General features: G+C 39.3%; 2 protein-coding genes across 2 annotated transcripts in view; one reads left to right on the top strand and one right to left on the bottom strand.

Annotated features, from left to right (window-relative positions):
• The first annotated feature begins 535 nt into the window (after positions 1–535).
• Positions 536–22,230, top strand: amn1 (antagonist of mitotic exit network 1 homolog (S. cerevisiae)). The gene is made up of 7 exons (XM_072267996.1): positions 536–631; positions 2,805–2,937; positions 4,949–5,090; positions 11,407–11,624; positions 19,875–19,931; positions 21,186–21,297; positions 21,909–22,230. Exons 1-7 carry the CDS (start codon positions 597–599, stop codon positions 21,980–21,982), a joined length of 771 nt encoding a protein of 256 aa, XP_072124097.1. The 5' UTR covers positions 536–596; the 3' UTR covers positions 21,983–22,230.
• etfbkmt (electron transfer flavoprotein subunit beta lysine methyltransferase) overlaps positions 19,380–23,910 on the bottom strand; it is a 35,315-nt gene continuing 30,784 nt past the window's right edge. Inside the window, exon 3 of the mRNA XM_072267997.1 lies at positions 19,380–23,163. Within this exon, the coding sequence (XP_072124098.1) occupies positions 22,823–23,163 (341 nt within the window). The 3' untranslated portion in view covers positions 19,380–22,822. The remainder of the gene's footprint in view (positions 23,164–23,910) is intronic.

The raw sequence follows: 23,910 nt of genomic DNA, 5'->3' as shown, positions 1-23,910 counted from the left end.
AACCTGGGCTCAGCCTTGCCATCTGATAGATATTTCCTCGTAGGAGAAGTCAGTTGAAGGCACAATTCTGTGGGGAAATCCTGGAGACACCCCGTAGGTCAGGTAGCGTCTGCAGAGAGAAAAACCAGATTAGACTGGGATGTCTGAGACTGGGTTGTACAGCCCAATATCGGTAGGTAAATGCGGCCTTTTAACTGTTGGCACCCCATGTGACCCACAATTCATCATCATCCCTCTAACTTAGTGTTGTACAGGGAGCCAGGCCTCCATCACTGGCTCAGCTTCACGTCAAGGAGGTAAGATATGTGAATAGGGTCAGCAGGGAACTGACTTTATTTTATGTCGTTTTAATATTGGCACCTATTAGTAGTATTTGGGGCGTTCTAATTTAGTTTACTCTTATTTTCTTTTATGCTTTTGAAATACCTTGATTTGCTTTCCAGTATTAAACTACAATTCCCATGAATCCACTGCGTTTGACTCCATTTTTTAATGATGCAGGTTGGACTCCATTTCCCATGATTCCATCGCCCCACCCTCCGTTTCGCAGAGTTCCCGGTGCCGTGGGGGTGACGGTTTGGTTTTGGGGCTCGGGGATGGGTGAGGTGTTTGGATCCTCCTTACTCGATCTGTAAGTGTCGGCACTGCGCGCACCAGTGAAACCTCCGCCATTCCCTTCTCACCCACCGCCCCATCACCGTCCCCTATGGCTAATCTTGTGGGGTACGTGTCCCCCACCCCACCACCCTCAGCTTAGCGACCTGCACACCCCGCCCTCCCCTCCCCGCCCAGCTCTTCCACTTCCAATCCTTTGGCCGACCCCACCTCAGATCCACCCTCTCTTGCCCAAACCTTCTCCCTCTATGTGGTTGTCACATCACCCCTAACTCTTTCACCTACCTCCGACGCTTGTCTTTCCTTGCCCCCTTCACACTCTCCTCCCTCCCTCCCCCCCCCCCCCGGCTACACGATCAACCCCTGCCCCCGTTTGCCTACCACCCTCCCCCCACACAGTTCTTCCTCCTCTCTTCCTTGGCCGGGTGCCTGTAGTCAGAGAAACAATAAACGTTTGAGTCTTTTCATTGGAACTGATGGTGACCTGAAACGTTACCGCGAGTACCGTCTAACGGTTATTCTCTAATCTGTTGAGCAGTTTCTGCTTATAATTCAAATTTCCAGCTTCTTTGGTCCTCTGCCCTGAAGTTCTTCCCCAACCTCCGTCTCCTCTTCTCTCCTTTTCCATATCCTGTTTGCCCATCGCCCCCACCCCTTCTGTGGATGTGGCCTGTCTCCTATTCCCCACCTCCATGCACTTCTCACCTGGGTTTCTTTGCTGCGTTTGACTACCCATGCATCCACTTCTTACAACACTCACGTTGTTTTCTTTCCACCTTTTCCTCTGCATCTTGATATCATCCATCCTCACTGGTTTGACATTTTTCAGCGTGGGTGTAATTTCATTGTATATATTGCAGTGGAGACTGGGTTGAATGATCAAGCAGAGGTGAAATCTTGAATGATTATGTCCTTTTGGATTTATGATATAAGTTTGTGATGCAGAGAAGCTGTGAAAGTAGTCCAATGGTCCTTAAATTTTAATTCAAGCTGAAGGTTCAGTTCACTTAGGAAAAGGGAGTTTTATCTTTTGTGAAGAATGACAAACCAGTATAATTCTGCTGCTTGACAGCAAAAAAAAATGGCCATAAGCATTATCAATTTTGACATTAAAGACTTAGATAATTTGTCACAAACCAAGGCTTTGCATTCAACTCAGACTCCTGACATGATCATAATAAATGAACAAATCAGATAAAACTATTTATGGGTAATTGTGCTTCAAACACTTTGCTGTATTAGAAGTATTTTTAGTCCTGTTAAAAGACTAAACCAGTACTTAAAAAAAACAGTACAGCAGCTCCTCTACTTTCTTAGTCTGTGGTGATTCAGCATGCCATCTAAAACTTCAATAAACTTCTATAGATGTGTAGTGGAGAGTTTATTGACTAGATGCATCGCAGCTTGGTATGAAAACACCAATGCCTTTGAATGGAAAATCCCCCTACAAAAGGTAGTGGATTCGGCCTAGTACACATTACACGTAAAGTCCTCCCAACCATTGAGCACATGTACATGAAATGCTATCACAGGAAAGCAGTATCTATTATCAGACATCTCCACCAGTCAGATCATGCTCTCTTCTCGCTGCTGCCATCAGGTAAAGGTACAAGACCCTCAGGACTTGCAACGCCAGGTCCAAGAACCGTTGCTATCCCTCAACCATCAGGCTCTAGAATAAAAGGGGATAGTTTGCCCCATCATTGAAATGTTCCCACAATCAGTTATCTCACTTTTAAGGACCCTTTATCTCATTATCTCATATTCCCATTACTTATTGCTATTTATTTATATTTGCACCTGCACAGTTTGTTGTCTTCTGCACTCTGAATAATCTTTCATTGATCCTGTTATAGTTACTATCCTATAGATTTGCTGAGTTTGCCTACAAGAAAACGAATCTCAGGTTTGTGTATGGTGACATGTATGTACTTTGATAATTTACTTTGAACATGAAACAATGATGCAGTTTACAGAAAAATAAAGAAAAACATGTTAGGCTCTTTGGGAGAGTTTAAATAACAAATGCGACAAAAAAAACAAAGAATTTCAGATGACTTAGGAAAAGTCCATTTATTGAAGAGGTCTGCCGGACTCCTCTGCTTCTATTTTCTCTTTTCTGCTTCATTCAGAAAGTTTGCTTCACCTTCCATATAATCTGATCCTGTCATATTTCTTTTTATTTTTAGATGTGTGTGCTCTCTGGTAAAATCATTTTCTAGGTATGCTACTGATGTGCAAAGTCTGCCACCAAATCTGAAAGACAAATTAATTAAAATAATGAGCTTGCAGGGAATTATTACAGATGAAAACATGAGTCAGGTGAGCAAACAACAACTTGTTTTACATGGTGAAGGTAACACTAAGTAAAGTTTTTTTGATTCATTCTTGGTCAGTGGTTGATCATTCCTCTTTTGCCTCTTGGGATTGCTGCTTTTTCATCAGACATGTATATTGTTCATATAGAACCACTCAGTGTAAATGACTTGGTGCCAGAGTCATTTTTAGAAATGTGAAAAACCCTTGAGGGACATATGTGGGATCCCTTGATGCTGAATTTTGATAGCTGTGAAAAGGGTGGATGCTGCATTATAACCAAGCCTTTTATCCTTGTCCAACACCTGTGAACTTCCTGAATTTGCAGTCATCTTATCTGATTGTTACTAGTTGAGCAGTCTGGTTTCCTTCCTTCCAACCCTACACCTGGCCAAAATTGACTTTGGCATAGCTGTTATCTATATAAATATTGCTTCTGACTAGTATGGATATTGTTTTTGTTAATTAAATTTTCTGAATAAACACTTTCTAACACGGTAGCATAGTGGTTAGTGTGATGCTATTACAGCTCAAGGCATCGATGTTTGGAGTTCAATTCTGAAGCTGTCTGTAAGAAATTCATTTGTCCTTCCTGTGAGCACGCTGGTTTTCTCCAGGTGCACTGGTTTCCTCCCACAGTCCAAAGATATACCAGCCAGTAGGTTGATTGGTCTTTGTAAATTGTCCCGTGATTATGGTAGATTAAATAGGTGATTTGCTGGGTGGTGTGACTTGTGGGCCGGAAGGTCTGTAAATAAATATCACTATAATATTTTCAGTTTAACTTAGGCTACATCCACACTACGCCGGATAATTTTGAAAACGCCGGTTTCGAGTAAAAACAATAGGCGTCCGCACTAGGCATTTTTCAAAATATCTCTGTCCACACCAAAACGGATATTTGGGCAAATCTACTCCTACTGGGCATACGCAGACACATCTACAGAAAACAAGCGAAGAGGAAACAGTATAATATTTACGTTTCCGTGGCGGCGTTGTGCTATTTCCATAGAATAACACTAGGGTACCAACAACAACAGCGAAAGAAAGTTTTCAACAATGTCTTCGAGGAATACAAAGAAAACCTCCGCTGGAAAATCAGACCGGACTGCTTCATTTAGACAGACAATGAGGTTGAGCTGTTTCTGCGAGTTACAAACGACTACAAAGTCAGCAAAGCAGTGGAGATGTTTAATTCCAAACAAACTATTAACGTAGACAATAAAGTAAACAACATACGCATGAAGCCGTCCTCCACCCAAGATCAACAAGTGAGTGGAATCTTCTGCTGCCAGACCTGGACAGTATTTCTGACATTAATATTTTTAAAGATAGACTCAATCAAATCAATTTAGGGGACCTAGTCCAAAAAGCTCACTTTACAATGTAACTCTCATGCCGTTCACACCAACTGTGTGTTATAGCAGCAGTGGTCAGTCAGTCAGTGACAGTGCCGGCCTGGAGACCCCAGGGTACAGGAGATCGAGGGTACGACCACCGCAGACTGGGAGACCGGAGGGTACGGGCAGAAGAACAGAGGATGCAAACAGAGAAACTGAGGCGACCAGCTTGAAAGCCACCTCCAGCTTAAATTCCATGCGGAATATTTTGGAGGATCAAGAACCAAGAACCAAGAACAGCCCCGTCCGGCAGTACTTGCGCAGTCCCAAGCAGAAGCAGTAAAAGCACTGTTGTTGTGGTGTTGTCATGACAATGTTTTAAAATCTCTCTGTTTACTCCGTACACACTAAAACGTGAAACAATCGTTTTCAAATTTACACACTCTGGAGAGTGTTTTCAAAAATCTCCGTTTTCGGGGGATGAAAACACCGGTTCAGTGTGGACGGAGGGTCAAAACGAAGAGAAAAAGCTTCGTTTTCAAAATTATCTGGCATAGTGTAGACGTAGCCTTAATCGGTATAGATCATTCTTTTTGTTAATTACAGTTGTTACTTAATTAACTTCCTTTTCCAAGACCATTAATGTGTGTATTTAACATCAGGTGCTTTGTTTGCAGGTGTTACACCCAGGCCTCCAGAAACTGGATCTCCGTGACTGCAACATTACAGATCAAGGGTTGCTCATGCTTCAGATTTGCACTCAGCTGAAGGAAATTAACTTGAGTTCCAGTGAATGCAAGCTCTCTATAACCTCTGAAGGTAGCTCTGATAGCTCATTTTGAACACTGGGACGGATTAAGAAATTAGCAGTGAAATAAGGCAATTACTCTTGCTACAAAATTCTGTATAACCTACAAAGGCAAGAGTATGTAAAAGTTAAAATAAGTTAGCTAATACAAAGCAACTTTAAAATCATAAACTTCCAATTCTCAGAGGTAATTGAGAATGGAAATCAAATTATAATATGTGCCTCAGTAGTTACATGTTTTTGTACTAGTCTAAGAACAGATTGCCTCATGGCATGATTATTACACATTTTAGAAGGTTTCCAGCAAATAGAGTAAGTTCAGATATTATTAATGGGAGAAAAGGAAAGAAAATACAGCGCTTCTATAAAAAAATATTCAATTATCTTCTGAGACATTTGGAATTCAGACCTGCTCCAATGCTCACAAAGGATAGGATGACAGCAAACTTGAGCTGATATAGTGTCTCCAGGCTAAGCAGAGGACACTATTGCCACATTTCAAAGAGCATTTTGAATAAGTGATGTTCATGGTGTTAAAACACTTGGAATATAAATAGTAATATACAATCAAACTTGGTCCTCAAGTAATTAAGTTTATTGTCAGTAGTGGACAATTTTTGTAAACATTGGTTCAGGTCAAGATTCTTTTGGCAACGTACAACTTGTGCACTAATGATTGAAGATCATCACAGATTGCACTTGACCAAGTTAGTGAAGTTATTTGAGTATTAAGTATCAGCAATTGAATCACACATGGACTTTTAAAAAAACTTTTTATGAAACATTTAATTAGAAAAGTTAGGAAAAATGAAGGCCATGAAATTAAACTGAGGAATGGATACAAAATTGGCTAAAGGGCAGAAAGCAGTGAGTAAAGAAGAAGTATAGCCCTTAACTCGGCAGTGGAGTTATCGGGGCACCGTCTTTTGGTGTTTCCGTAGCAAGCTATTCTTGTTTTTATGAGGCCAAGTTGCTAGCTCGACGCTCAACCCGACTTGGATTCGAACTTGGGAAGCTTCGCTCCGGAGTCCAGTGCTGATATAATTGTGCCACCAAGCGGGACAGTGAGCAGCAATGAATAACTGTTTTTGAGATGCCTCCATGTCAATTGGTGGTATCCCTCATGGTTGGTCTAACCACTTTTTAATAAATAATTGTGCTGAATTGATATAAACCAAGTAATTTTAACGTATTCTTAAGAAAGACAAATTTGGAAAAAGGAAGATGACACTTTTTTCTTTCTATTGATATTGTCTGACCTGCTGGGATTTCTAGTATTTTGATTACCTATTATTTTATAATAGAGCATCATATATTTTTCTGCAGTTGTTTGGTCCATTTGCACTTCCCTTCTCAGAACTTCTGCCTTGAAGATGGTCGGTATTTCCTTCTGACTGAATTTTCATAATTTTCTCCATGTTCACTCTCAATTGGTTTAATTTTCTCTTTGTATTTGATGAGACATTTACCAAAACACATCTTCTAGCCATATCTCTTTACTCAGCAAATGTCTTCAGTTCAAAATTATTCCTTGTAGATCTCAGTTGAAATTCCTCCCTTTGCATTTTGGATTCCTTGCTTCCCTGCTTGGTGTTTTTTTTTTGGTTTTGTACTCATTCTAGAAAAGTTTTTGACTAGAATCTTCAATGAACCATGGTACTTTAAAATTATTCAGTATTTTTCAAATTACTGTTTTTGCCACATCCTTAAAGCCATGCACTAGAACCTGCAGACTCTTGACTTTTCTCTCCAACAACATCTCAGATCTTTTCCAGTCTGCAATTGTGGACTTCAGGCTTGCTAGGAGCCACACTCACATCCCCATCTACAACAACAGAGCTGTAGTGGAGCATGTATCAAGCTTCAAATTCCTTGGTGTCCACATTTCCGAGGATCTCACCTGGTCCCTGAACTCCTCCATCCTCATCAAAAAGGCACAACAGCACCTTTATTTCCTGCGGAGCATCAAGAAAGCTCACCTCTGTCCCAGGATACTGACAGACTTTTACCACTGTACCATTGAGAGCATACTCACCAACTGCATCTCAGTGTGGTATGGCAATTGTCCCGTATTGGACCGCAAAGCACTCCAGCGTGTGGTGAAAACTGCCCAGCGGATTATCGGCACCCAATTGCCCACCATTGAGAACATCTACCATAAATGCTGCCGGGGCAGGGCGAAAAGCATTATCAAGGATGCATCTCACCCTAACCATGGAATTTTTACTCTTCTCCCATCCGGTAAACACTACAGGAGCCTCCGCTCCCGCACCAGCAGGCACAGGAAGAGCTTCTTCCCTGAGGCTGTGACCCTGCTGAACCTCACATCACAGCGCTAAGCAGTATTGCACCCATATTGTACTGTCTCTGTACTTTTATATTTGTGTGCTGTAGCACTTACTTTTTATTTGCAGTTATTTTGTAAATAACACTATTCTTTGCATTTCTGGTTAGATGCTAACTGCATTTCATTGGTTTTGTTTCTGTACTTGGCACAATGACAATCAAGTTGAATCTAATCTAATTTTTTTTATTGCTCTTCAGGCGTTAGACATTGCAAAAGTCAAGATGTTCAAATGTTTCTTTAGATATTCTTTTCCTTTTGACTGCCATCTTTTCTCTGAAACTTATTCTTTGCTTTTTTCATTGCCCCTTTTTGACATAACTCTCTCCACTGAATAATCAGTTTTTGGCAAAGGCCATAGCTTCATTCTAATACACTAGTACTTAAGTGTATTTTGACTGTAGCACAATGTTGAGCTCTTCTTCTGCCACCTTCACCTTTTACCCAGTTTTGCCCCGTGTGTTCACTCTGTGGACTTGACCTTATCTCTTGCCTTCAGAATTTTGATTCACTATCCTTGTAATCTTTCCAGTATTCACTCACTCAAACTTTCCTAATCTGAATGTAGTGCTCCATTCACTAACACCTAATGCCAACTTTATTGTTAAACCTTCCGGTTATAGTGGTCTTGTTGTTCTTTGCAGAAACCAACTTCTATCTTTCAGAGGTTGAACCTGAATTCTGACATTTTTTCATACCCCTTTTTGAGCCGTTGTCCCATGTCACATTAGGTCATAGTTCCCCTTAAAGCAATTGACCTTATTTCCTCTGTGCTTCAGATCCTCCAACAACATAGTCTCACAATGAATTACAATGCGTAAGCAGGACTTCTGGTTACGGCAGCTTGTTCTTGTCCTGCGGAATGCACTTTTCCTGCTTTGGTTCCCTATTGTCCAACCTCTGCTGATCAAAACATGCATTCATTTTGTCAGTATCCACCATTCTAATAGTTTCTTGTCTCCTGACTCCCAGCACCTTCATTTTCAGCCTGAATGTCTAATCCTTCCTAGACCTTAAAGCCCTTTCTTTGTAGTTAGATGAATGCCCAGCCCTATCCCCATCAGAGTCCTTTCCCTGTCTGTTTAAACTTCCCACATTGAATATCTTCTGCTTTCAAAATAACAGAAAATGCTGGAAACATGAAGCAAGTCAAGCAGCGTCCATAAAGAGAAAAACAGTAAAAGATTCAGGTCAAGGATGCTCCATCAGAATTGGAAAAGTGAGAAAACAAACATTTGATTTTTAGTTTCCCATAAGTGGGAAAGGTGGAGAGAGAGCAGATAAGATGTCTGTGTTAGGGCGTGAACTAAATTTGTCATCGTAACAATTACTTTAAAAATAATACCTTTTGTACATGGTTGCTTACCTGATATTGTTAAATTCAAATCTGCAATTTTAATCACACTGTTTCTCTTATAGATCTGCTTGGCCTATTCAATGCTCTCAGCACTTTTTTGTTTGGGTTCCCACCATCTCAAATTGTTTGTTCCAACTTCTTTGACTCCCCTAACCTCTCCCAAACAAAATATGTTGCTGTGGGAATCTGTATGGATCCAAGATGTGTCTGATTCTGAGATGTGTAGAACGTTCTCTATTTCAGACAGCATTGAGATCCTCCTTTCACTTTCTCATACTGATGCCTTGGTGCCATTTCTCATTTTGTCCTGAACCAGTAAAAAAAATTGTTCTTTTTGTTCATTTCCAACCGGCTGTAATCTTGCATGTTGGCTCCTTTTTCTATCTACATTCCAGGAGATAAGTTTATGGTTAGTATCTTCCATGCCAGAAATTCGAGAGAAGGGCTGAAATGAGTGTAGTTGCTACTACTAAGAAGGTATTTGAGAAGCAGAAGATCCAAAGGATGAGTCACCTAGACTGGGTGGACTGTGCTCAGGGTCCTGAAAGCAGTAGCTGAAGAAGTTATGAAAGGATCTTTCAAAAATCTTAGTGGTTGGATTGACAGCGGCAGTTTTTGTCCTTTGGCACCATTCCAGACTCCAGTGATTTCTTTTATATAATAAATACATCACTAGAGTCTGGAATGGTTCCAGAGGATGAACATTGTCAATGTCAGTCCACCCTTTAAGAAGGAAGAGAGACCACAGTCAGGAAATTATTGGCTGGTTAGTCTGATTTCAGTGGTTGCTAAGATTTTAGACTCCATTTTGGGCTACTTGGAAGTATATGATTTTTTTTTTAAAAAGGCGGAGGTCAGCATGGTTCCTTTCAGAGAAGATATTGCCTGACAAATCTTTTGGAATTCTTTTGAGGAAGTAGCAGGCAAAAAAGACAAAGGTGAATGGTTTATCTGAATTTTCACAAGGCCTTTGTCAAGGTGCCACATGAGGCTGTTAAATAAAATAGAAGCCTGTGATGTTAGAGGCGTGGTGCTAGCATGGATAGAAGATTGGCTGACTGGCAGAAGGCAAAAAAATGGGAATAAAGGGGCTTTCTCTGGTTGACTCCCGGTAACTAGTGGTGTTCCTAATGGTTAGTATTGGGTCTGCCACTTTTCACATTTTATGTTTAAAAATCTGAATGACTGAATTGATGGTTTTGAATCAAGTTTGCGGACAAAGACAGGTGGAGAAGCTTGTAGATTTCAAGGAAGCAGAGCGTCTGCAGCAGGACAGCAAAATGCTGGAGGATCTTAACAAGTCAGGCAGCAATCAATGTTTTGGGCTGAGACCCTTCATTCCTGATGAAGGATCTCAGAAAACATTGACTGTTTATTCCCTCCATAGATGCTAACTGATTTGTTGAATTTCTCCAGCATTTTGTGTGTCTTGCTCAAGATTTCCAGTATCTAACAAATCTTCTGCATGTTAATAGTAATACAGATTCTCTTAAGACCATAAGACATAGAGGCAGAATTAGGCTACTCGGCCCATTGAGTCTATTTCATCATTTCAGATTTATTATCCCTCACAATCCCATTCGGCTGCCTTTTCGCTTTCACCTTTGATGCCCTTTCTAACCAGGAACATATCAACCTCCACTTCAAAGATAACCAATGACTTGGCCACTGCAGCCGTATGTGGCAATGAATTCCACAGATCCACCATACTCTGGCTAAAGAAATTCCTCCTCGTCTGTTATACAGGGACGACCTTCTATTCTGAGGCTGTGCCCTCTAGTACTAGACTCCCCATACTCTTAAGAAACATCCTCACAGTGTCCACCTTATCTAGACCTTTCAGTATTCGATAGGTTTCAATGGGAGTCCTGTCATTCTTTTAAACTCCAGCAAGTTTAGGCCCAGTGCCATCAAACACTCCTCATACATTAACCCTTTCATTCCCAGGATCATTCTCCTTGGGACCCTCTCCAATGCAAGCACGTCCTTTCTTAGATAAGGGGCCCAAAACTACACTCAATATTGTCAATGATCAATACCTTATAAACCCTCGCCATTATTTTCTTGCTTTTAGATTACAGTCCTCTCTAAATGAATGCTAACATATTTGCTTTCCTAACAGTGACTGAACCTGCAAGTTAACCTTTAGGGAGTCCTGCATCGAGGTCTCCCAAGTCCCTTTGCACCTCTGATTGCTGAACTTTTTTCCCCATTTAGAATATAGTCTATGCCTTTACTTCTTGTAACAAAGTGCATGACCATACAGTTGCCTACGCTGTATTCAATCTGTCACTTTACCCATTCTCCTAATCTGTCTATATCCTTCTGCAGACTCCCTGCTTCCTCAACACTACTGACCCTGACCCCCCCCCCCCAACATATCTTTGTATTACCTGTAAACCTGGCCACAAAACCATCAGTTCTGTCATCTAAATCATTGACAGATAACATGAAAAGAAGCAGTCCCAACACTGACCCATGTGAAATAGCACTAGTTACATGCAGCTATGCAAGAAATCTATACAGGTATCTATTTGATATTCACTCTATTTAGCTTTTTTTTTTGTTTTGGGGACTAATGATGTTTTGCTCCCTTTGAAGCCTTTGATTATGTGGTTTTCTGCAGGTTTAAAAGTTATTGCTTCGTCCTGTCCCCACTTGTCAGAAGTGTGTCTCAGAAGATGCCAGAATGTTTCAGATGAAGGGATTGTAGCCCTCGCACAACGATGCAGAATGCTACAGATAATCAATATCAGTGGCTGCTTAGGAATCACTGATGCCAGCTTGCAAGCACTGGGGAAGAACTGCAGGTTTCTGCACAGTGTTGATTTTTCAGCCACAAAGGTACACTGATAACAATAATATAATATGTTCTTTGTATTTTCTGTCCCTCTTCTATTTCTTTGTCCTTTAATAGCCTCTGCCCAGAGGGTTAGATGCTTTGGCTTGTTCAAACTGGTCAGAGTTGTATAGCACAGAAACAGGCCCAACTTGTCCATGCCAACCAAGATGTCCATCTGAGATTGACACATTTGCTTGAATTTTGCCCACGTTCCTCTGAGCATTTTCTAACCATGTACTTGTCCAATATATTTTAAACATTGTAATTGTATCTGTTTATGCAGCTTCCTCTGGTAGCTGATTCCATATAGCTCACTGTGTGGATAAAGTTACTCCTTGGATCCATTAATAGTTCCCCTTAATATGTCCTCTAGTTTCAGACCCCTCCTACTTGGGGGGAGGGGAGACTGTGACCATCTTCTTTATTTCTGCCCCTCTGCTTTTAAATACTTCTGTATGTCAGCCCACAGCCTTCAGCTCTCCAAGGAAGAAAAGTCCCAGTTCATCCAGAATAACACACGTAAAATGCTGTAGGAACTCAGCAGATCAGGCAGCATCTATGGAAAGGGATGAACAGTTGATGTTTCAGACCGATACCCTTCATCAGTTCATCCAGCCTCTCAGCTCAAATTTGCTTCGTATCAGAACTAGTCATGGGTTATGTAAAGGCATTATGGCTAAATCACATAAATAGATTTAATTAACCCCTAAACTGTAAGGGATAATTGAAATAGGATTTGTGATATTGGTTATGCTGTTCATATACAGTGGATTCAGGTTAATTGAGACACATCGGGATCAATACATTTTGGCCCAATTAAGCTGCTGCCCCAATTAAACAAAGTTTCATGAAAGTAGTTAGGTTAGATTAGATTATGAGGACACGCAGTCCTCTTTTATTGTCATTTAGTAATGCATGCATTAAGAAATGATACAATGTTCCTCCGGTATGATATCACAGAAACACAAGACAAACCAAGACTAAAAATACTGACAAAAACCACATAATTATAAGATATAGTTACAACAGTGCAAAGCAATACCGTAATTTGATAAAGAACAGACCATGGGCACGGTAAAAAAATAAGTCTCAAAGTCTCTCGGAAGTCCCATCATCTCACACAGACAGTAGAAGGAAGGGAACACTCTCCCTGCCATGAACCTCCAGTGCCGCAAACTTGCCAGTGCAGCACCCTGGAAGCATCCAACCACAGCCAACTCTTGAGTCTGTCTGAAAACTTCGAGCCTCCGACACTGAGCACCGAGCACCATCTCTGCCGATCACTTCGACCCCAGCCCCAGCAACAGGCAGTGGACAAAGCCGAGGATTTGGGGCCTTCCCCTCCGGAAATTCTCGGTCACACAGTAGCAGTGGCAGCAAAGCAGGCATTTCAGAAGTTTCTGCAGATGTTCCTCCGTGCTTCTCATGTCTGTCTCCATCAAATTAGGATTGTGCATGGTACCTACTTAACAAATACTGATATCATTTTGGAGCGGCTGCGCACGCTGCGTCGCGCTGCCATCTTCTCCTCCTTCGTCCCGCCACCTTATCCCTTTTTTTAAAAAGATATTTTTAAAAAAAGACAAACTGCTGTTTAACTAAGTAACAAATTATGTATTTAAATGAAATACAGAATAAATTAGATACTACCACTACAGTACTATAAAACTGCATTAGTTTCTATTAGTTATTGACGGAGGAATTCATCCAGTGTATGCCACCGTGTTCTTTTGATTGACTGTAAATGAACAAAATCAGTGCGGACACCTTGTGCATATAATGCACTGCTTCATAAAATACTTCTAATAATTACATCCTCTAAATCTTTATTTTCATTATAACATCCAAGATGATTGTTGATACCTTCAAATCCTTCGTAGTTCCTAACTTGTTGAAGTAGCAAAATCATTTCATTTTCACTCCTGGCCATTTCTGGCATCTCAAGCCTGAGTTCTTGAAACTACAGTGAACAAAACAGTTCTGAATTATCTTGCTGCTTATTTCTTGCCAACTGTCAGTGATTTTAAAAAAACACTGCTTTTTGAATACAAACACATGCAATTTTGTTTGTGTTTGTCTGTTATTGTGACTTAGATGAAGATCAGACCACATTTTGTAAGTAACTAATGCAGAAAACCAGGTAATTGCAAAGGGTTCACAAACTTTTTCTTCCAACTGTAAGCTTGCCTTTGTAACTTGCCATTTGAGATGCCTCTTGAGAAGGAAGTGCAGCAACAGCAAATTAGCGATGAAGAAAATTTGTTGTCACTCAGAGCCATCTCCTTTCTCATCTGTTTTGATACAGCTCACTGCAGAACAGATTGAAGGATTCTATTTATTTAAATGTACTGCATACGAGTAGTATTTTTAGCACTTGACTCAAGCTGCGGAAGGATAGGGAGTCAATATTTCGAGTTGAAACCCTGTATCAGTACTGTGCCTCTGTCAATGCTACCTGAACCACTGACTTGCTGCAGCAGTTTGCTTTTTGCTTGAGGTTTCAGCATCTGCAGTTTTCTTATACTCTCATTAAAGTATAGCACTCTAATACATAGTAGGCGTTTTGAGTTTTATTCGGGCGTTTAAAAGGAGCAGCAGCAATTTTAAGTTGGGCTCCCTCTTGTTTGGACATTTGAGTTTGTATCATATAACCATATAAATGATTTTGGAATGCCTGAAGATAAAAATCAAGTAAAACAAACAGCAAACCAAAAAAAAAAGTTGCTGTCAATGAGTCATTATGGATGACTCAAGTAAAACTAAGAAGAATGTCCCAGACAAAAGAAGCAACAAAGACTGTTCCTAAGGCACACAGAACTCTAGGAATCCAGTGTAAGTATAAAAATGTTGCAAATTTTGTAAAGTAAGATGCTCAGGATTTGATTACCTGTTCTTGATAGTTTATTCTCACTTATTTTGCTTCAAAACTATTGTTGCAAATATTGCTTACTGTTTTAATTGTTCTCTCATTACTAACCATGTGTTTGATGTTCATAATTGTCTATATTAAAATGATTCAGTGAGCATTGCATAAATGTTTTAAAACGTCAATAGATCTAGGCCTTAAAAATGCATTTTAAAGGATAAAAATGATTAAATGTTCTTTCTTTTGCAATGGCTCAAATTTAAGAGCTATTCAGATTTAATGGATGAAGAATAAGACAACCGTCCTTCTCCCCCCCCCCATTTGAGATTAAACTATGAGCTGCAACATTGCACAAATTCACCCATTTATCTTTAATACATCATATTTGTAGCTTGTGGCTTTTTGAAGTTATGCAAATTTACTTTGAAAACAAATTTTTACTAAATTGTACAATCTTTAATTGTTTTGAAATTGTTTCCATGTATGACAATTAATGATGCTGCCTTGTTATACTATTGCATTGTTAGAGAAGCCATGGTTATGAGCATCAGGTGCCTTAAAATGCAGTAGTGATGTAACTTATCAAAGATCAAAGTAACTTTATTATCAAAGTACGTGTATGTCACAATATATTACCCCGAGATTCATGTTCTTGCGGGCATTCACAGTAGAAGAAGGAAATTCAAGATTTTAAGTGGAAAAGCTACACACAGACTGTCAAACAACCATTGTACAAATTGAGAGAAACTATGAAAATACAAAAAGACAGGTAATAATGATAGTAAAATAGTAAATAAATAATTCTGAGAACATGAGTTGTAGAGTCCTTGAAAGTAAGTCCATATGAATCCATTCAGTGTTCAGTGAATAAAGTTATTCACATCGATTCAGGAGCCTTATGGTTGAAGGGTTATAACTGTTCCTTAACCTGGTAGTATAGGGACCCAAGATTCCTGTACCTCCTTCCCAGGGGCAGCAACGAGAAGAGCACATGGCTTGGATCGTGGGGTTCCTTGTGGCAGAACTCCTTGTAGATGTGCTCAATGGTGGAGGACTTTTCCTTTGATGGGCAGTTTGTATCAACTACTTTTGTAGGCTTTTCTATTCCATACCAGGCTGTGATGCATCCAGTCAGGGTGCTCTCCACTGTGCATTTATAGAAATTTGTCAAAATTTTAGATGGTGTGCCCAATCTGCACAAACTACTTTTTTTAAAAAAAAAGTCATAAATATTCTTATGTCAGAATATTTAAAATAGATGGATCCAATAGCTGTAAATGTTCTACAGAGGAACTAATGTGATTCATTGGTTCCGTGGACAACTCCTGAAGTGAATGGCTGTGAAGCTTTAAAACTACCACGGAGTTCATTGGAAATTGTGTTTGGATGCAATCAATGGGAAAACAGGGAAATGATAGAAGATTATAAAATTATCCATACATTCTCTATAGCCTTGCCTTCCCCATTTCTGAAAATCCTTCCATCTCAGCAGCCTGTTCATGTACTCTATTTCTCGTCTTTTGAAATCTCCACATTGAGTAACCTCACACTGCTTTTGTTCTTTGACTGCTATGTTTACAGTTTGGAACTCCCTTACTAAGACTCTTGACTTATTTTCTCCTTTGGCACCTCTTAAAATCCTTATAACCAAGATTTTTGATCACCTTAATATTTCATCATGGCTTGATATCAAATTTTATTGACACACTTCAGTGAAATAGATTATGACTATTACTATGTGTTGCATGAATATTCATCTGGAAGTCCAAAAGTTTATTCTAAAACATACTTTGATATGGATTTTTTTTTTCAGAATCAGCAGACATTAAACATGCCACTTTGACTGCCATAGTTGCAGTTGTTTAAATCTATTACAAGTTGTAAATTTGCAGCATGTTTTGTGTCAAATTAGTAGTGTGGCAAGACTGGACAGTCTGGATAGTAGAGTTATACTATGCCCTTGGAGCAGGTGAATGGGTTGTAAATACAGCATGACCTATTTTTAGCACCTTAGTATTTTATTACTTAACTGTACAAGAAAACTATTAATCTCATTGTAGATTGTAAAATGGTTCCCTAGGAAATAGTGTTATATTTCAAGTCACTTCATTATAGGAAGGATGTGAAGCTTTAGAGAGGGTGCAGAAGAGATTTACCAGGATGCTGCTTAGATTGGACGGCATGTCTAATGAAGATAGGTTGAGCAGCCTAGGATTTTTCTCAAACAAGACAAAATCTGCAGATGCTGGAAATCCAAGCAACACACAACATCCTGCCTGGCCTGCTGAGTTCCTCCAGCATGTTGTATGTGTGTTGCTAGGACTTTTCTCTTTGGAAGAGGGAAGATGAGAGGTGACTTGACAGAGGTGTATAGGATGATTAGAGGTAGAATGGATAGCCAGAGGCTCCCCAGAGCAAAAATGGTTAATGTAAGGGAGAGTAATTTTAAGGTGATTGGAGGACAGTATGGGGGGGATGTCTCAAGAGAGTGGTGGCTGTGTGGAACACCCTGTCAGGGGTGGTGGCAGAGGCAGGTACATTTGGGGCATTTTACAAACTCTTAGATAGCACATGAATGATAGAAAAAGGAGAGGGTTATGTTGGAGGGAAGGATCAGATTGATCTTGGAGTAGGTTAAAAGGTCAACACAACATTGCGGGCCTAAAGGCCTGTACTGTGCTGTAATATTCTGTGTTCTGTATTTGGAGAATACTGATGAGCTCAGTCAGTAAGTAGGTTAAGTGAATATAATTTGGCTGGCACACAAAATTGGTAGTAATAAAACCCAATGATAGATTTAAATTAACATATGCATTGTTACCTGACTTGGGAATAAATTGTAATTGTTTCCCAAAAGCACCCCAAAGTAATACTTAATATATTTGTTGGAAGGAGTGTATGTCAGCATTTATTATCAATCCCTCGTTAGCCTTGAACTAATGAGGCAGTTTACCAGCGATCTCCGAGATGGATCTGGAGTTATAAACATGCCAAACTGAATAATGATGACAGATTTCCTTCCCTGAAAGCCTTTACTAAATCAGATGGTTTTGTTTTTACCATCTGGTAGTTTCATAATTAGCAATTCTGACCTAATTATTAATTTAGTTATAGATAACAACTCTTTGGTTTAATAACAAATTGATTTGAGGGACATAGGTTGTTGTAATGGGAACATACCTTATTAAAAGTAATGCTATGGCTTCTGAGTCTCCTCGACCCTGTTGCAAATAAAGCTTTTAAACAAAATGTCTTTATTTTTGTTTAATTTGACCATGCTCAGAATAGCTATAAATATATTCAAGATGGAGAAGAGACCATATGACTGACCAGGTGAATATCCAGCAAGTGGCAAATAATGTGTTCACTATGCAGTTGCTGTGAGTAACAGAATGCACAAGTGGCCATTGGTGAGATTGAAAGTGACTAGTTGAAGGTGGCTAGACACATATGAAACTGGAATTGGTAGTACCATAAAATCTCAAATGTGACAGAGATGAATCACAGAAAAATAAATTTGACTAGCAAGATACTGTAATACCATAGTTCAATAATTTCAAAATTGGCTTAGTGGTTTTACCAGTGAACCAATGGGTTTTGTCCAAAGCATTGCTGCATCAGTCAAACCAACAAAGTTCTCTGCACTCTGTGCAGAGGTAGCTCACGTACAGTTGCATGGGGTGGTGGGGAATAATTTGCATAAAGAAACAAGGGTCCAGAATTTACTTACACTAATCATCAGACTAAGCCCTGGATTAAAAGGATCTTCCTGTTACAAGTGACTAAATTTATTAGATCTATATTCTTTGGAGTACAGTATAGCACAATGTTGAGATATTTCCACTACAGGCAGAATCTCAAACGGTGATGTGGTTGCCAAGTCATTTAAATTTGAGGTGAATAGGAACAACTTCTCACAGAAGGTGGTGAATTAATGGAATTCTCTACCCTGGAAGATTGTGGAGACTGGATCATTTATTTATTAGGTTTATTTAAAGATACAGCATGGTAATAGACTCTTCTGGCCCAATAAGCCTGTGCTGCCCAATTATATCCATGTGACGAATTAACTTACTAACTTGCATGTCTTTGGAATATGGGAGGAAACTGGAGCACCCAGGGGAAATAACTTGCACGGTGACAGGGAAAGCATACTAACTACTTACAGCTGTGGGATTGAACCGGGTTGTTTGTGCTGTAATATTACGCTAAATGCTACACTACCGTGCCACCCCTACATAATTGGAGGTGTTTAAAGAGGAGGTGTGTTAAGAGATTTTGGAAATAGGAATAATTTGGGAATATGGAGAACTAGCACAGAAGAGGAAAGGAGGCTTGGAGCAGATCATGTATAGTGGACTGGTTGGGCAAGTTTGAGGGAACAAGTTACCTTCAACCCCTAGTTTCTTCTTTCATTCTCATATCTGATCCCTGCCATGTGGACAGCAAATTGAGCTTATTGAGCTTGACTTCAATGCCCTTTTCTCTTCTGGAGTTAGAGAATGCTGATCATCAAAGTTTACATGCAAACCATGACTTTTGAGTGTGGTTGCTTCCTAGGGAAGTTTATCAAGCAAGAAATCTCTGCATTCACAAGGAAAAGCAGATCAGTGGCCATTACTCTTTGATAACCTCAGTAGTATAATAATAAACACCAGAAAAAGAGGAGGAAGGATCAAGTTCCAGTGTGGCCAGGTGTTCCACAGGAACCACTCCTAGCTATGCGTCTTCAACTTCCATATCTTCATATCCAATTGTGAAAACTAGGAACATGCTGGAAGCTAGATTTCACAACACTCTGATTCTAGTTCTTCAGCTTTACATCAGCTAGGTAACCTCATTTGTTTGAATTGAGCCATGGACTTTGATTAAAAAGGTAAATTCAGGTTAAATATCTTTTTTTTTATTATGTATACAAAATAATACATTATAAAGTAGTTGTGCATGTAAAGTAATGCTTATACGGTATATGTATTCAAGATCGTTTAATGTAATTTCCAGTACACATGTGTAAAGTAGCAAGCTGTCAAAGGCCACTAAAGCATTACTGGGTATGGCACACAAAGATCTGTTGTCCCAGGCCAGGATGCCACTTATGGTCTGTTGTGCTTCAGAACAGCAAGGCCTCAAGTACAGTAGATCCCACAGGTGCTACATTAATTAACAGTAGACATGGAATAAACCCAGGCAGCATATACAGGCTAAAGATCAGATCCATCCCATTCTCTGCAAGAATATACAGAACCTTTCACATTGTCTGTAAAGCACATGCACATTCTAAAGTACATTCAAGAACTTTTAGGACCACTCCTGTTTCACAGCAATTAGTTTCAAACCATGCTTTCTCACAGCATTACTAATCATCATTTCTCTTTTATCTTGTCAGGTTTCTGATGCTGGTGTTATTGGGTTGGTGAATGGAGTGTGTTCACATAATTTAAAAGTAAGTTGTTTAATACAGTTTCTGTGCTCATGATTCTGTATGAATTTATCTATAAAGGTTTTCTCTCTCCTACATTTGACAACTCTGGGTTGCAGAAATATGTGGAGCATTTAGTCTTACAGTAATCTGTATTGCAATTGGTCATGACTAGGTTAGCTACTCAAAAGTAGTCACCTGTTTTTGAGCTCTTTTGATTGGACTTGAAGAGGAGGGAAATCTGTGGAGGCAGGGAGGAGTGGGCAGTAGCATGATCTAGGACAAGGTGACAGAGGTGGAAAATAATGACAGTTGGAATACTTTGAGCAGTGAACAGGAAGGGAGAGGAAGCTGAGGAAGAACCGTAGATAGCGAGGAAAGGAATGATGGCATTGGAGAATTTTAATTCAGCTCTGAAATCCAATCTTCTCTGAAATTACTATTTTGTTTAGGTTTCAATCATGGTACTATTTATAATTTCGAATTTCAGAAGGTTTTGATTTTCTGTAAATTAGGTAAACCCAAACTGAGTGCACACTTGTTGCTGTCGGCGCAGCTAATTAACAACCCCATTAGAAAATTTGGGTTTATTGAAGATGAGTGGTGTAGCAGAAGCTATCTTCATTTAATTTGGGAAAACAACACATTTATAGTGTGTTCAAAAGAAAAATTACTGATAAATTTTGCTACTGTAAAATGCTTGAGCTGGGGAAACTCGGTAGGTCAGGCAGCATTGGTGGAGAAAGAAACATTTCAAGTCACTGACTATTCATCGTATGAGTGTTGCCAGCATTTCCTAGCTTTATTTCAGATTTCAAATGTCTGCACCGTTTTGCTTTTCAAAGTGCCCATGCTTGCTTACCTGATTGTAAAAATGTATGTAGTGACATATAACTGTTGTTCTAAAGTCAGCACAGTAGTTTTATTGCCAAGTCACATTGTTAGATGTGCTGTTTTGTCAGACATCCCATCTTTCAGAAGAGAAGTTAAAGAGAAATGTTCCCTTGGTACTGTTATTCAGATGAATATTCATGGTATTTGTAAATTAGGACATTATTTTAGCCAATTTCCTTACACTGCTACTTATTAAATCTTGCTCCATGCAAAAAATAGATTTCTGGATTTGTGCATGGAACAATAACCGAAGCAACTAAAAATAATTCTCCCAGCCTTTGCAACATTGCTTGAAAATTGGCAGGTTGTAGACAGATGCTGGTCTGGCAACAGTAAGAGAATTTCACTTATTCCAAATTTAATGTGAGGATACCTTTTCTTTAGGAGATTCATATGGACCGTTGTGTGAACCTGACAGACGAAGCAGTGGAAAATGTGCTTATTTTCTGTCCCCATATTTTCATTCTTCTTTTCCATGGTTGCCCACTTATCACAGGTGAGTTGGAACACAATTAGTCTTATGCATATGCTTTTTATTTTGTTGATCATGTCATCTCAGTTTGAAATACAAGACAAAGTCAATGTCTCACTGAGGACATGACATATTCTGCTTGATATTCAGCCATGCAGTAGTATCCTAAACAGTCTCTGGACCTGCTGAGTTAGGTAACCCCTTCTCGACAATTGAATCCCTCTGATCTGGACAAGAGGGGAAAAAAACTGCCTGCTACACTCTCGTTTCTGAGATCTGTAAGTGCTGCCTGCAAGCCTTCTATCTACGTTTTAATCATCCAAAGAGATAATATCCTTTTCTCAGCTCATGTTCATACATACATGAGCTATTGTCACTATCAATGGGGAGAGGGAATCCTGGTTTATTTTTCTTCACCTGGGACAAGAACAAGATTGAGTGCAGCATGGATACCTCCCAAAATCAGTGAGGTTACCAGCACTCAGCCCAGGCTGTAGTGCAAGGGGCTCCTGTGTGAGGTAATGGATGTTACTAGCAGTTGTTGAATCAGTATTGGGATTTTCAAGAGACACCAAAAACATTAGTGAAGGGATGTAACTGCTCTCTTCAAGTGTGCTACACTTTTCTGTTTTCAGATCGTTCAAGAGAAGCTCTGCAACAATTAGCCTACCCCAACCAAATGAAGCAAGTGACGTGGACTGTTTACTGAATTTTCTTTTTTTTAAAGCCTTTGTTTAATAGATGGTAACTAATGTGCTCTGTAATTTTCATGCACTATCAACAGTTGCTCTGAGCATTTGTGACTAGGTAATTATAAATTAATATTTTTATTTAACTTGCCGACTACAGTATAGAATTTATGTTTATGTGGAATGTCGCACTTGGATGTATGCAATATTGGTGTTATCATTGCTTTGGTGTGATGTACTGGTAAAATAAATTTGAATCTACTTGAAATCTTTGGATTCTTACTTTTAAGTATCAGGAAAGAAAGAGTGATATACTGTATTATACTGATTTAAACATTCAGGTTCTGTTGGAATAAATCTGATTTATAGGTTGGATTCAGTAGAAAGACCATAACTTGTATGTTCTACACTTAATTAAAGCAAGGTACTGCTATGATGCAATGTTACATGTTCAAAGGTCTTTGTTTCAATTCCAGGCCTTTGTTGGGTTGAAGTCAACCAGAATTCTTGTTGTTCTCAAAAGGCAGATTTGTGGTATAAGGAGATGTTAAGCTGACTAGGTCTGCATGCAATGAAAGGTTATCTCAATATAATACACAAAATGCTTATAGTGTTAGAACCAGGAATTGGTCTCAAAATAGAGCTCAATGCTCAGCACAGAGATGAATTTTTTTTGACCCAGTAAACCTCTGGACTCTACTACCCAACTTGTATCCAGGAAGATTGATAAATAGGAGTGAATCAAGGAAATTGGGTTAGTGTAGAAAGGTGGCCCACAGGTAATCAATCAGACAAGAAAGGCCAATTCACTTATTATTACAGTCTAACAGAAAATGGATTAGATGAGCCCAATTTTGTACCTATAAAAATCTCCAGACACTGCTTGAAGTCAATCCATAATTCTCTTCTTTTGTCAATGTAGTAAGTTCATACTCCGTGATCTTTTGCAGCCAATTCTGTCCAACATATTTTGTAAACCCAGCTCTTCCAGGATCCCCAATCATAATTTCTGATCCATGAATCCTCTTGTATTCCGTCAGCCATTTGTGGAGATCAGTGGCAAGTTCTTCATCATAAAACATATCACCCAAAAGAATCACATCCCATTTTTCTTCCATCCTTCCAATTAAGTTTTCTGGAGCTACTTGCAGTGGTGATATTTTGTTAAGTTCACAGTTTATTCCTATGGCGACTGCTGCAACTGTAGGGAATCAAAATCAAGCAATTTAAATATAGCAATCTACAGTATGTTCCCTATGTGTTCTGTCCAATTAAAACCTATAATTATTATCTAAATCTATTAAGCCCTTTCCCCATTCATTCGGATAACTAATTTTCACCTCACCCACCTTTGCTCTAGATCCCTTGATGTGCATTTTTTTTAAATAAAAAGGTAATGCTTACAATTTTAAATTGATCAAGTATACACAATCTCCTGGAGAAGTTCTATATTTCTACCATTGCTCGAGGAATGCTTCAAGCACTGTGGCACTGTGCTAATTTGGTCCTTTGACCAAGAATTCAAAAATGAAAATATTGCTTGGTTCTTTAAAGATCCAAAATATTTAATGAATATATATTAAACTTGAAAAATTGCGAGAATGGTTGTAGAGGAAGAAGTTACATAAAGTGCCTTAGAAATAACACACAACAATATTTCTAACTGGAATATTTTAATTCAGAGTTGTCTCACAATTGAGTACAAGACTTGAGTTTTTAAAAAAGTATCAAGCATTCCAATGTCTGAGAAAAATCCTCTGGCTAGAGGTCATTAGCAACACTGATCTATAGCAGAGAACACACCAGCTACCAGCAGAAGCAGAATTATGGAAAAGAAAATGTGGACAGACAAGGACACATGCATCATACCAGGTGCAAACATCACTAGGCAAGTGCTAGTGTGGGATCTCCAGGGAAAGCAGAAGAGGGACCAGCCAAAGAGCGATGT

Source organism: Mobula birostris, chromosome 9, assembly GCF_030028105.1.
Source record: "Mobula birostris isolate sMobBir1 chromosome 9, sMobBir1.hap1, whole genome shotgun sequence".
Lineage (NCBI taxonomy): Eukaryota > Metazoa > Chordata > Chondrichthyes > Myliobatiformes > Myliobatidae > Mobula > Mobula birostris.
Note: the sequence above shows the minus strand (reverse complement) of the source record. Positions and strands in the feature narration are given on the sequence as shown.